The 15,539-nt window shown below is 29.9% G+C and overlaps 1 protein-coding gene across 1 annotated transcript in view; it reads right to left on the bottom strand.

The window, feature by feature from the left end:
- The window catches only part of LOC148310874 (uncharacterized), a 113,687-nt gene that overhangs the window by 27,061 nt on the left and 71,087 nt on the right, over positions 1-15,539 (bottom strand). Inside the window, exons 6-8 of the mRNA XM_088257633.1 lie at positions 13,060-13,156; positions 7,658-7,790; positions 1,332-1,549 (exon numbers count right to left, since the gene is read on the bottom strand). Coding sequence (XP_088113759.1) covers positions 1,332-1,549; positions 7,658-7,790; positions 13,060-13,156 — 448 coding nt within the window. The remainder of the gene's footprint in view (positions 1-1,331; positions 1,550-7,657; positions 7,791-13,059; positions 13,157-15,539) is intronic.

Here is a 15,539-nt window from a genome sequence, read left to right as displayed (position 1 = left end):
TAGGTTCAAAAATAAATATTGATCACTAACGGTTATACGGCGAACCGAAAAAAGATGGGAATAAAAAATTGTAAATACACATAGTAGTTGTAGTAGTGTGTGCAAACAAAATACGATCGCTCAGACGAAAACGCAGCAAAATTATGTATGACAGATGTTCAAATGGTGAATTAAGAAAATAAACCAAGGGTATTATAAATTATCGATAAAATTAAGAAATGCGTGTGCCATGATTTGGACACGAATGAGTGAAAAAAGTACAGTAATGTAAATTTATGAGGCGTAAATAGGAGCAAACAAAAACATAAGAAAACATGGCATGTCCAAGTATTTCAAATACTGAAATACTTGGTCAAGAGTCGGAACAATCGGTGAGTAAGTATAAGGAAATGCATGAATGTGAAAGAGCCGAACATTGTTTGCTGACAGAGTGGTGTGTTGTTCTATTTTCTTTGCCTCCCCTGCGGAGAAGCGGGTTGATGGTTAGTTAGTTAAATTCAAAGTCCAGGAACACAATATAAGGGTGTTGTAAATAGAAATGCATGTCTTGAAAATTTTTGGGGTGAATAAATTTTTTTAAATAAACATTCCCTTTTTATTTTTTTGACATCTCAACATAGATGAAAAATACAGAAGTCTGGGAATTTACGGGGCTTATGATCATCATAGGCAGGTTTAAGTGATCATTTTACACATTTGTAACATTCATAGAAGTTCCAAATACATGAATTAATTTTGAAACACTCTTCTTGAATCACTAGAACTTCACTAGAGACATCTGTTAGTGAGATGAAAAGAAGCTATTTATTGAGCAGAAACTCTTTTATTAGCATATGAGGTCCGAATCCTGGATTATAATCACATACATGAGAAACCAAAAAAAGAGAAAAGAAAAGCCAAAACAAAACATTTTTACTTTTATTATTATAGCTTACAATTTGACCAGTTAATTTACTTACAACACTTTGAGTGTCTTCAAATACTTGTTAACAAATCTGAATTATCTTTAATTATAGGATTTACTTTTCATATTATTTTTTGACATCTCATCAAAGATGAAGAAGAATATGAAATATTGAAATTTTGAAAAATTGTACTTCATTTGTAATCACTAAGTAAATTGTAAATCATTGTAAAGTCATCACTTAAACCAGCCTATGACGGTCGTAATCCCCGTAATCCACAGACTTCCATATTCTACTACATCTACGTTGAGATGTCAAAAAATAAAATGAAAAATAACCTTATAATTGCAGATAATCCACATTTACAACAACAAGTATTTTGACACACTCAAAATGTTGTGGATATATATTTTTTAAAAACCTTACCTTTCCGAAGGGCGTCAACCCGCCATGTTCAGGTTTGGCGCGCGTATCTGCCAGGGCGCAATCCGCCCAAGGAGTATTACACGTGGAGGTGAGAGTCAGGTACCGCACTCCCACGCGGTGTAAGGACCGCAGCACGCCTAGCGAGCCGCCCAGAGCGTGCCCGCCCTCCACTCCGACCAGGGAACACACCCGCCCCGCCGCGTGAGCCGCCCTGATATCTGAAACACGTTTAAATTGTTATTATAATATAGCATTTAAAGCCCATGACTACATCAAAAACATAAAAAAATATAAGGTTTCATTTTAGGAGTTCAAATGTTAATCACTATGATCGTTTTAAAACATCCAATTTCATAATTATATTATTTGTAAGTGAAGGTTTTACTTTTTCAGAAAAACTTTTTAATATACTTCATTGCAATGTCGATTAGTACAAGTATCACAATTTTGTCCCTAGGCAGTGAATCTCTAATTAAAAATCAGGAATTTCAAATGAAAACAGAAAAATAAAGGGATATTTAATACAATTTTTTTTGTAAAAGGTAATAGACAAGATAATATATTTTTTACATAAATACTCATGATAAGTAAATACTATTTAATTTTTTTTTCTCCGGCAGCTGCTGGTAATTTTACATGAAAATATAATTATGTTTTACTGTTAAAAGTAATTTTATTTGATTGTATAATTATGTAACTTCATTTGTATATTTGGTTTTCTCATGAATGTGAGAGTGTCTCACTGTGGGAGTGTGATCTCAAATATAATCAAAAATGTATACATCAATACTTTTTCATCAATAATCTTGTTAATTTATTGTGTATATGTTCACATTAATAAATACCCAAAGAGAAAATAAGCCATTCTTTAAATTTAATTAAAAGCATCCAATTTTTTATTTATTTGTAAAACGTCCATTTTAAAGTTAAAAACCTGTATTTTTTAAATGCATTATAAAAGCATGTAACTATTAAGTACACTGCGCCAGTCCGTATCGCACTGAATATTACCCTTATAGGAGGGTTAAATAAAATATCCTGAAGCGTAGGCACTTATAAAATGGAATTCAAAACATTTCTGATATTCGCAGACAATTTGTGTATCCAAGTATGGTAACAAATGACGGTTAAGTACTTTGCAAGCACAATGAATGCACCGCCATTAGATATTACTTTTCAAGTGTTTTCTGCTGTCTGGTGCAGAAGCTGAATAAAGCATGAAATAAGCGATGCGTATTTTGCGAAGAAGAACATTATACTCAGCGTGTAATCCACTTTGTGTAGTCGAGATGGCTTTAGGGATAACGTAGAAAAATTGAAATCTTCGTCCGCTTCTTCCAGCGAGAAAATGTGTTTTAAAATGAAAATATCATTTTCTAACCATTTTTCCGTCTTTTATACTATGTAAATCTTCCAAAAAAAACTATCATTATAACTACAATATACAGGCATAACGCAACGGAGCTCTGATTTAAACCTAATATATAAAAGGAAAGCATAGAGTTGGCAAAATAATGAAAGTAGACTGAATGTAGTCAAAATGCGATCTCTTAGACGAATGTGCGACGAATTATCTCTGACTACCCCTTCGGGGAATTAGTTAATTAACTACAATATGATTTAAGCAATTTTTTTATTTATCCCGCTTATTATCAATATCCCATTGGTGCATAGGGCACTACACTGAATTAATATGCCGTTCTATATGTAAAAAAATATTTGCTTAATAATAAGATTATTTTATTATTTTTATTTTTATTCACTGTAAATGATGATTGAGTTCGAAGCACCAGATAGCAAAAAAAACATAATAAATTAAATATAATAAATAAATTTTAACAGTTTCAAGAAAACAATTTCTCAAATTACAACTGTAATTTATTTGGCTTCTTTTTGATGGAAACCAAAATTTAATTCAATTTTCAATACTTTAATATTATAGATTGTTAAAAGTAATACCAATAAATACATTAAAGTAATACAAAACAAATGGTGCTTGCCTTTATATATATATATATATATATATATATATATATATATATATATATATATATATATATATATATATATATATATATATATATATATATATATATATATATATAAATATATATTTATATATATATATATATATATATATATATATATATATATATATATATATATATATATATATATATATATATATATATATATATATATATATATATATATATATATATATATATATATATATATATATATATATATATATATATATATATATATATATATATATATATATATATATATATATATATATATATATATATATATATATATATATATATATATATATATATATATATATATATATATATATATATATATATATATATATATATATATATATATATATATATATATATATATATATATATATATATATATATATATATATATATATATATATATATATATATATATATATATATATATATATATATATATATTATGTATGTCATTGAAAAAATGTAAAAAAAAGCTCGTCTATACTCATATGTACGTATTAAAAATTTAAATCTATGAAGATTCTAACATCAAAATTTTGATTTTTGACGTCAAAGATTTAAAATATATGTAAATAAAATCATAGTACTTTAGAAGAGATTTTTCGAAATATATTTTTAAAAACAATGTTAAGCTCTAATGGACTTAGACTTTTTGTCTAGTCTAATCTTCAGGTCACTTTTTTGGTATTTTCGCGAAGTGTTTCCGTCGAAATATTGGAGTATTGACTTTCAGACCATCAAAAGACTGTAAAATACACCTTTTGTTTTCAACATTATCTGAATTTGAAGAAATCATTCCATGTGCATATATGAAGAATATTACATGTTTAGGTATTTTTACGCAATCTTGGTTTTTTAAATGTATATGCCAACATATCGCAATGAAGTAATGAAATGGCGAGCCACTTTTACATTCCACTCTTGTTTTAATCTTCGTGACTAATCCGTAAGCAAATTAATTTAAAATTCGTTTCCTCTTAAATATTTTACTTTGAAAACAGAACGTTCTCAGATGAAATTGAAAACTAAGTCGTATAATGAAAAAAATCAAAATTAAGAAAATATTCTTAATGTCACAGTTTCTCGAAAGTCATCTCAAAACGATGAAAAATATAATTGCTATTAGTGGGATACATTTTGGGTTGTTTTAAATTAAATCCGTAAGCCAAAAACCCTTCTGACTTGTCTCGTTAAACTTTTTACGCTATACCAACAAATTTAAAATATTATTTTTGAAGGCGTTCTTGAAATGCCAGCCGTACTTGAGAAAAATAAGACGCAACGACTAACCAAACCATTTCAGTGTTCCAACCTAAATTTTAATGCCATTAGAAACATAAGAAATAAAGTATTAATGAAAAATATTAATATCTAGGACTTATACTCGTATCGTCTTTTTTACGCCTGCATTCTAACTGTGCTGCTGTATGGGTGTGATTCATGATACCTTATCAAAACTCAAAGCAAGAAACTGGGGAGTTTCGAAAATAGGTGTTTGAGGCAAATATTGGGTGAAAAGTGGTATGACTTCGTCAGTAATGAGAACGTGAGGAGAAGAAGTCTCTCATATAAGAAGTCGTGAAGAGGAGAAAATGGACATGGTTGGACATGTCCTTAGAATGCCACCGGAAAGTATTAACCCCTCGAGTTTCTTCTTCTTCTTTCAACCTCGAGCGTCCCGGAAGACCGTTGGCGACCATTCACCAACTTTACTCATCGGAACTTTGGGATGCTGGATTAACCTAGGAGGAAGCCAAGGAGATGGCGCGTGACAGAGTGACTTGGATATATCTCGTGTTGGTCATATGCTCCACTTAGGAAGCGAACATGGTAAAAGAACAAAAGAAAAATTACATGAATTAGGTCGCAATAAATTATTCTTCTTTAATTGGCCTATATGGTCCATCGGACGCTGACGATCACCATTTTGAAAACCTCTTTTCCTCCAATACTCCAAATAGGTCGTGAATTCCTCTTATTTCAGTTCGATACTACCACTTTCTTAAATGTTACCCAGGAGAATGAGTTTAAACTCTTGTTATTTCTTACTAAGTAACACGTGACTAAGATATCGCACCTTTAGGCATTTAACTGTGATCATTAATTCTCAGTTAAAACTTATCATTACATTCATGGAATTATTACATTTTTGACATTTCTGAATATCATCATATCGAATGCCTGTAGATGATTTTGTAGGCAAAATTAATGAAATACACTTAATTACCATACAAAATATTGTAATTACATTTGGTATGTAAAAAAAAATAGGTCATGATTGGGAAATGGAATAAACTTATAAATATTTAACCTTTCCTAAAAAAATTATGTCAAAACTATTTAAGATCATCAGAAAAAAGGCACCCTGACAGTGGAAAAAAATCTCGAAACCTTCCAGACTCTTAGAAAATTGTGAATATGATATTTAAAAAAAAGCGTTTTATACGTAAATATGTAATTTATTAAAAAAACACATAATTTTGAGACATCGCGAGGTAAATTGCACCTTCACAATTTTCAGTCTAGTACGATGAGTGTTTTTGAACAAAAAAACGTCTCTTGGAACTTTCTAGACAGAAAGAAAAAACTTTTCTTTTTAACTGAAAATGCAACAAACCTGTTTGTTTTTGTGAAAGTTTTTCAACAGACAGATTGAGTTTGTACATTTATGTGGTCCTTAGTTGCAGATGCTCGTACTTGCTTTTTAAGCTCAGCCCTAATTTAGCTTTTTATACGGTCGTCCTTCGTGAATTGGGTCTCTGCCAAATTGGCTACATGAAAACGTATGTAGATTTGCCAGGAGCTGAGTTAACAGAATAATAACAGTTTTTAGTTCAACCGTTCAAAATTAATTATTAAGATATCATATTACGGAAGGGAAAAAGCGTTTAATTAATATAGCACTTTCAAATTAAGAGTAGCGTTCTCATATTTCTGAATCCTACATTGTGTACCATGCATCACAAAAATAAAATAAAATCATTTTAAATATATTATTACTGCTTTCGACATTCACTTTGTGGTAAGACATGATTAAATTGTAGAAGAAAAAGACTTGTTTTTTACAGCTTAAGTTTTATTTATTTTGTTTTAACGACTAGGCTTAAGAAGCTTTTATCTTTCTAGTTTATATTTAGACCCGGAGACGGAACTATCTGTAGCTTCTGAAACTAGTCAAGTTAAGTAAAAAGAAATATAACTCAAGTGGTAAAAAAATATATTTTTTTTACCTTTTCACCATATTTTATTTTTCGGCCAAGTTCAAATTTTAGTGTGTGCACTAATTTTGGAAAGTTCGAAAATCTGGAGTGCAGGATTGATCATCTTCTTATTTTTGAGATATCCGATGTGATGCCTTGTGCACCATTAAATAAAAATAGATGTTCTACAAATATGGTATGTATATATTGTACGTATCCTTTAGATATATATGGTTATGCAGATTCGAATATAAAATATATTGTAGGGATGTATTTCTACCCCAGTGATATTGAAATATTGGCTCACATGGGAAATCAAGCTATGAGCATATTTTTTATATTAAAAATTAATATTGTGAATTTCACAAAATGAGTTTGCATTGTGAATCATATCTCTTTCAATTCCGATGTTTTTATTTTACCACCGTATTATCTTTTCATCATTGGAAATTAATTGTAAATTTTTAATGAAACTTTCATATAATATTATCTTTTTTGGAATATTTTTCCACGTAATTTAAATGATAATTGTAAAATTTAATAACTGATTGTACATTGAAATTAAAATCCAAATTCTTTCTGGAATATGGTTATATTAAAAAATGAAATTTAAAAAAAATAATTAATGAAGAATATTGCATTCATTTTTGTGAGTTTATTTTTTATTATTTATTTGGCAGTCACCCAGTAAAAGGATGATTCTGCCAGTGTCAAGTATTACCATATATGCACTGTTGTAGGATTCTTGTTGTATGAAAGTTGTAATTTTGGTAGTTGTGAAATTTTTGCTGATTGTTCACTTTATTCAGTTAAATGCTAGGTTGTGAACAATCACCTATAAAATACTCAGACTCTCATCTCCTTTCGTATAAAAACGATACATCCTTTATCTCTATTAAAACATATTTTATATATATTAACTTTCTTCATAGGACTACTGTATAACTTATAGGTTAGGTTAAGTAGGTTAGGTAAACTTAATTTTCTTTATAAGAGTACTGTAACATTTCGATTAAATGCTGTGTTGTGCGGAAATTTATTAAGTCCTTTAGGACTAAATAGCATTTATATTTACCTTCAGCGGATGTACAAAGTGTGAGAGTAGGCTGGTATTGTTCAGTTAGTCTTCTAATTAGATCAATCTGCTCGAAGGTCAACTGTACAGCGTCCCTGTGCTGAGATTCACAAGGGACGTAGGCAGCCCAAAACTGAAAACAGAGAAAATACATAAAAAGGTTTTTCAATTTGGCTAAAAGCGACCGGAACTGGATTAACATTTGATATTCAACTCACAAACATTTACTTTTTTTATTATTGAATTGACCTTTGCTCTGTAGAAATTCATATTCAATTTTTATTCATTTAAAAAAACACAGTATTAATGCTTTCATTGATTTCTTTATGGTAACTGTATTGCATTCTATGGCGTTTTTAAACTGTATCGAAAAAACGCATTGACCTATGTTTACAAATTTTCTTTGGTCAGAATTAAAAATCATCAATCATCAATCAATTTACACGTATATATAGTACCAAATGTATAACGACTACTCATAAAATGGACATGAAAACAAGTTTTTTTTTTTTTTGTTTTTTTACGAGTATCAAATATTTTGTAATTTAAAAAATATTAGCCGAGGATTGCATACTAATTTATTTTATTTTTATTTATTTAATATTTGTAGTTACATTTTAATACAATTGCTATACATTTAAACATAACTTTATAATTTTAGTTTCACTCTGCCTCTCCAAAAAAGAGACTACGCTCTTGTGCTTGGAGAAGGACTTACACTCAAGGTTTATTGTTTTATTTGATTAATGGTTTTTTTCTTTCCTTTTAAAAATAGTTTGATCGAGAAAATATGAAGACTAGGAGGTAAGTTCTGCATTCTGTGTTCTTGGATATTGGATAGGATATAAAATATATGTGATAGGATTCAGAGGACGTAACCAAATGAGCTCAGGGCGAAAAAAAATGCTTCTATGGAAATGAAAACGAAAGAATAATAGTAGGTTCTATAAGGAGGAAGAAAAGACTGTTTGCAATAGATGTGGCCCTCGGAATCGCATACTTAATACACGTATTAATACGTAAACATATTCGATTTAAGTTTTGTACTGACTTTTCTTGGTAGAACTGAATTTTTTATAATGAAAAAACAACTATGTAATTTTATCCACATTCATTTTATTTGACCAGCAACCGGGTATCGTCGTAACCAACATCATCAGACTGGATACCTGATGATGTCGGTTACGTCACCAGTCTGATGGTGTCGGTTATGACGAAACCCGGTGGCTGGTCAAATAAAATTCCATGGTGGAAAAATTACATGGTTGTTATTTTATTATATGAATATATAAGATGTTCACTGCTAAAATTTTAGTATGCAGGGCATCCTAAATACAATCAAACTATGGGGTTACCAATCTCTTTATAGCATAATTCGTTATGATATTTTTATAAAGAATTCTAGTCAAAATGTTTGACCCATCTTCAATGTAAAAAAAGTTTATTTTGCTATTATATGACTTAATAGAATACAAAAATAGTATTTTTACCAGACATGATGTGGTAAGTTTGAAAGTCAGTTTTGAATTTTATTTTAAAGAGTAGTATTTTTAAAGAAAAGTTCAGTATAGTTTTAAGCCTTAGAGTGGAAAATCATGTTGTTCGCAAATGTGGTATTTCCGTATCCTGAAATAATAATTATTGTCTCCTAAACTCTTCCTCGTAAAGTTTATAATGAAATCTCTTCTCTCGAGTTGCGACTTAAGGAGGTGCTTTTAAAAGAAGAAAAAAATGTGGGAGAGTGGCTTTGTTGGAAACTTTTCCAGTGAAGTTAAATCAGTTCATCTTTTACATATTGTAAAAGATGAACTGATTAAAAGCGGTTTTACAAGTTTCAAAAAGAGGACGAGTATGATTTTTTATTTAAAATAATGTTTTATTTATTTATCATTTGTATCTCCAGACGAAGAAAGGTTTTTTATCACTCTACATAGCCAGAGATTCTGTAGCTCAGTCTGGTTTGATGAAAAAGTCACACCTATTGAATAAATATAATTTCATAACTCTTATAAAGCGATAAAATTATCAAAAATCTATGAAATAGCAGTAGCTGTAAAGAAGCACGTTTTACACTATGAGAAACGTTTTATTTTGCGACTGTTTATGTTGAGTTCAATAGATACCATTGTGGTAAAGAAATTATTTTATTGTAGTTGAATGTTATGAGTTTTATTTTTATTTAAATAAAAAAAACCGCGTATTCAAATGCAACATGCATTTAGTCTAAATTTTAATTAACCGATGAATAACTTAGATGAATAAATTTGTTTTATTGTTCATTTTCAAATTTTCGACTCACATCTCCATAAACTTTTCTTAATTTTATCAATAATTCTTATCTCAGTCTTGGATTCTTTCCTCATATTACCATTTCAACAAATACTCGTATGTATTCATTTTACCGCACTTTTGTTAAGATAATATATTTTGACTGCATTCAGTATACTTTCATCCCTCTTTTGCTGACTCCAGATATCACTTTCATCACATAAGGGTTAGAACCAGGACTCCATTGTACACTGCCAGTTTAACTTTATTGGAAAGATTTTTATTTGCTCTAACTGATCTAAGTGCAACACTCACTTTGTTCCTAGCATTCACAATCCTTTTTTATCTTTATCAATCTTTCCATCCCCAATAAACACACTTCTTAAGTATGAAAAATCATCGACCTTTTCCAAAATTCAACTTCCGTATATTTATTTGTTTTTAATTTTTCCCAAATTTGTTTTGATTTAATAATGAAATACCATTTTAAATGAAGTATAAATTTTTGTTTTTCATTAACCGATGAATCCTTTTTAGGTATCCATTACATTAAGAGTAGACGCAAAAGGATCTTTTAATCTCAAATAATTATAATTAATACGTTTTAATGGACCCTTACAATGTTCATAGCTCTCCTTCTGGAATATCAGAGTTTATCTTATTACCTTCATTTTTCATTCAAACCTTAAGACAACTCTTTAACTTCGGATTTCTTATTTGTTTCTTAGAACAGTTTTCAATTTGCTTCTGAAATTCCGGGACACCGGTAAAACCATTTTATTACTCCCGTAGAAAACGAATTTGCTCTTTGTTTTTGTTGACACGGCGAAAATTACTCGAAAACTCAAGGAATCAATCGGCAATGAAGACGGAGTTTAAATTAAATTAACCTAGACATCCGACTCCCGTTAACCGTATTCTAGACGGCTATAATCTCTAATAAAACTTAAAGCGTGTACGTGAGATCGAGACAATAAAAAAATAATGGAATCAAATTTAAAGTTCAGCGCGTAGGGGTAAGTCAAAAACACTCAACATGTTAAGGGATGTTCCGTTTGAGTAAGAGAACCCTTTAGCGATTCTCCGAAGAGATGTATCTCAAACGGGGGAATTTGAATTACAAATTGGGTGAGAAACAATGGGAACACAACATCGAATGATTATGGCTCTACCCTTCTGAAGCCTTTTGGCTGTGTTCCTGTACTTACGGCTCCTCCGATGAAGAATCACATCAATAGGTAATGAATGAGAATAAGCGAAGCTATTGTTCTAATTACCCCGAGGCTTCACGGGAATGTTGAATCAATTATCAAGAAATTAATGTTTTAGTATAATAACCAAGAACATACTGCTGGAAAACTGTGGATTCATTTTCAAAGTTGAAAATGTTTCCATATTAGATACGCTTTGTAAATTCAAACCTGTTTATTTGTGAGTAAAATTGAAATATTTTATGAAAATGGTCCATAATAAACGGATACAAAAACAAAGTGAAGAGTTTTAGAGAGATTTTTGTTCCAAATATTACTAATACAATGTGAACGTTATGTTAAAAAGAAACTATAAACCTTCTTTTGAAGATTTTTTTAGTGTGAATAAGTGAAAAAAATATATCCATATAAACGTTATAAATATACATTTATACAATACAAACAATAACCAGGACTACGCATAGATTTTTACATATTTACAGTGTCTCTAAAATTCCTTTATATTTTGTGTAATGAAATGTTTTCCATTTTTACGCAACTCCAGTTCTCGACTTTATTGCTTAGTTGAGGTTTAGTTCCATTAGGTAGAGATTCACGGGGAATAAACAGGTTTACCTCAAACACAAATGTAACATTGTATTTAAATGTCTGAAAATTCTCGTGTTATCTAGGTCAAATCAAAAGTATTTTTATGTTCGAAACGAAATCCCCCTTTTACTCAACATGGAACATGGAAATATATAAAAAATAAGATAAAAACCGTATGTTCCAATCTCATGACAGCCATTATAATTTAACACCCCTTTTATAACTGTCATAACTTTGTACGAGAATCAAACATTTTTATCTTATCGTAATTGTAAATCATTGGACCGAATAAAATGTTGGAAAAATATGTTAACGGATCTAATGAACATTTTTCATTCTTTACTAAATTTCAATCATCAATTTGGTTTTTTTATTGATCATCAACTATAAACGAATGCCTTCGCATCAAATTGGATACGAAAAGTTAATTAATCTCTTTTTTCTATAGACTTTGTTTCCACTCTCGTTTTCATTCAGGGAAATGGAGGTTTTAGTTAATTTCATGTCAGTAGAAAAATTACGGTTTCAAATACACATACATCCTTTATCTATAGATCTATACGGTGTGTTTGTGCCATCAAAGGGACCTAAATCATTTGTATAACAGAATCTGGACACAGAAGATAATTGAAATATTTTAGATTGGAATGGTACACTTGCGCAGGATTTGATTCGTATATGTGTATGTGTGTAACGTTATATATAAAAGAAAAACGACTTTATTGTTTTAGGAAATAACTTCATTCCTTAAAATCTTTTATGACATGTTTTTCGACGCGTTCACCATCATACAATAAAAAAATGATTTGAAATGCAAAACACGTGTTTTAATAGATTTTAAGAAAACGTAATGTTTAAAATAAATATATTTTTTATAAATTTAAACAAGTTTTAATACAAATAATACCAAAGAGTAAATTCATTGTGTAATTTATTTTTTCTTTATTTTCATTGTATTTTATGAATTATTTTTTAATATAAAAAGATACAAGCTTCTTACTCATCTCAAAAGTTTATCGCACATTACATAAAAAAAAACAGAGCGTTACATCTCAAAGAAAAAAAAGAAAAATATGAATACAACCAACTCCAGTCCTCACTATATTTATCAAGTAAATAAAAACAAAATATTCACTTGAACCATTATTTTCCTTCCTTTTAAGCTTTTATTTTAAATACTTTAATCTGTGAGGTAAAAATACAAAAATAAGCAAAGTCTAAGATAAATCATGGTACTTTTAAACAGCTTTGCGTTATGAAAGCGAACGAATAAATAATAACGGCTTTAAAGGCAGCCGTTTTAAAGAGGTGATAAAAAATAAGATGGTTGCTCACCTGAGCAGACACTCTGCCTTGTTTGAGTCTGGGAAGGTCTGTGTGACTCCACTGACTGGTGGACCAGGGAGGAATAGTCCGCAAATCTTCATCGAACCTGTAATCAAACAATATTTCATCTTCAATATTTAAACGTGTTAAAATCCTTGCATACATTTACCGAATAATATCTAACTTGAAACATTTTTTGAGATGAGATAAATTTTTATTGATATCTCAAAAGAGATAAACAAAATATGGAATACTTATTATTTACAGGGCTTTTGAACTGTAGTTGGGCATTTTAAGTGATCAATTTATACACATTACATTACATTATACATACACTCAATAACATAACATCATTAACGTTGCATGAAATACAGATTTACACAAAGTAGTGTGCTTCGCGGAAAGGGATAATTAAAATTAATGCATTTAAATTTAACATGTTCATTTATTAAGATGCATCACTATTTCATTGTTAACATTCGATATATGAAATAATCAATTAATACAATATATCACTATGGGTGTTACATACATACTTCATTCCTCATTCTATATTATTGTACTAACTTCTCTATCATAACATATCCGATAGCATAAACATGGGAAAACATAACAATTCAATGTTCACGTTAGCATTGTTACTAAAATAGAAGGGTTGATAACGTATTAAACTTAATATATAACTTTATTACATCCTGCGAAAGGAGGGCAATAGTCGTCGTCGAGGGCCAGTGAGTCCGCGGGGGCTTTTCTGTACGATGTTGAATAAGCCAAGTTGGTAAAATTATTTTATGTAACCAAAAACAAGTCGGTTAAAACAACAAAAAAATGTTTCATCACGTGGCACGGATCCCTCACCCCCTGACAAAATCCCAAGCAGCGGAGGTTTTAGGAAATTCATAGACCTTTTTTAACCAGTACATTATGCGCCCCTCGCCTTTTTCAAATTTGTATTGTGCCCTCGATGTCGAAAAGGTTACTTAACCCTTATTTTATAGTTAGAGCGTAGATGAGAAGCGATACTGTAACAGTGTAGCATAAATATCAACGTCTAAAACAATTGCGTAGTCATCATATATACTTCGAGAACAATTTTTAATCATTATATAAGCCTTGTAAATACACAAACTTTCATATTCTGCTTCATCTACAGTTGAAATGTCAAAAATATAAAAGATAGCTTCTGAGCGAAGATAAATCAGATTTGTGACAAGTATTTGGATACACTTAAATTGTTGTCATTATACATATACATTCATCATGCTGGCGCACCGCTTTGCTGACTGTTCTTTGCTTAAAAGAATATAATATTTCAAGTCCTGTGAACGTAACAGTATGCCAGTGAATTGTGTAAATTCACATGGTCAAGTGCAAAAGATGTGAAAAATGTAACAATAATGGATACAGGGCCCTCATGAAGCTATCCTAACACTGTAGCGCGAGTGGTGTGTTTGCTTTAGCACACACACCATACCTGGATGGGCTTATATGACATATAGTGGCAAACTTCTGGGAAACAGCACTGGAGCGTAATGTTGCGATGACCACCGAGGTGATCTTCTTTCATCCCATCTCCAGAATGGATATTTTTAATCATGTTTAATTAAATGTTTCATTATAATATTTATTTCGATGCTGTTATTTTAATTTTATTTTATAATACCTTATAATTGTCAACAAAATATGTCTGACTAAGTATTACTTACACTCACCGCTTAGTCAAGCCAGAATAAAATATTTTTTTTTATTTAAACATATTTTTGTGATAGTTATTTAAATATTATTCTTCAAATAAAAGGTCATTTATTTTGTATTATTCTTTGAAACGATAACTTTGAAAACTCAGCAAAAAAGATGCAAAAAAAAATGTTAAACTCTATTTGAAAACGTCACTCAAATAAGTACCTAAATGCAAAGGTCAAGTAGCGTAGTGCATGTGAGGTAACTAATATTTATAATCTGTAAATTCCCCACATCGCATTGTACGGCCAACCCCATGGTAGACGACTCCCGGGCAGACCACCAAAGAGATGGGCCGATAGCTGGGAATCGACGTCGCAGGAGGCTAATCCCTCTTAAAAACATGCCGTAAGGCCTATAATAAGAAGAAGAAGAAGAAGAAGAAATTCCATTTCCCAAAAAAATCAACAAACTTCCACAACTCAAAATATTTTTTTTTTAAAAGAACACACGAATTATTATGAAACGATATTTTTTGTTATTAAAATAAAACGTTAAGAAAATAAATTTTCCTGATATTTTGAAAGCATTTTGAAAACACCACTTCAGGTGAGAGATTGTATAATTCACGTAAAGGAAGAGTAGGCAATTTTTCGTACATTTGATACATACATATGTGGTTTCTTCAGCGGATGACAAAAATGATGGAAGTCTTTATTTTAAGTGATTGATTTGAAAAGGAACGAAGAATTTATCGATGATCTTACATTGGAAGAAAAAATGTGCGATTTTTTTCAAATACATTTGTT

This window comes from Brachycentrus maculatus, unplaced genomic scaffold (assembly GCF_059751285.1).
Source record: "Brachycentrus maculatus isolate JH-2025_06_01 unplaced genomic scaffold, ASM5975128v1 h1tg000086l, whole genome shotgun sequence".
Classification (NCBI taxonomy): Eukaryota; Metazoa; Arthropoda; class Insecta; order Trichoptera; family Brachycentridae; genus Brachycentrus; species Brachycentrus maculatus.
The sequence above is the reverse complement of the archived record's forward strand: the minus strand, read 5'-3'. Positions and strand labels throughout refer to the sequence as shown.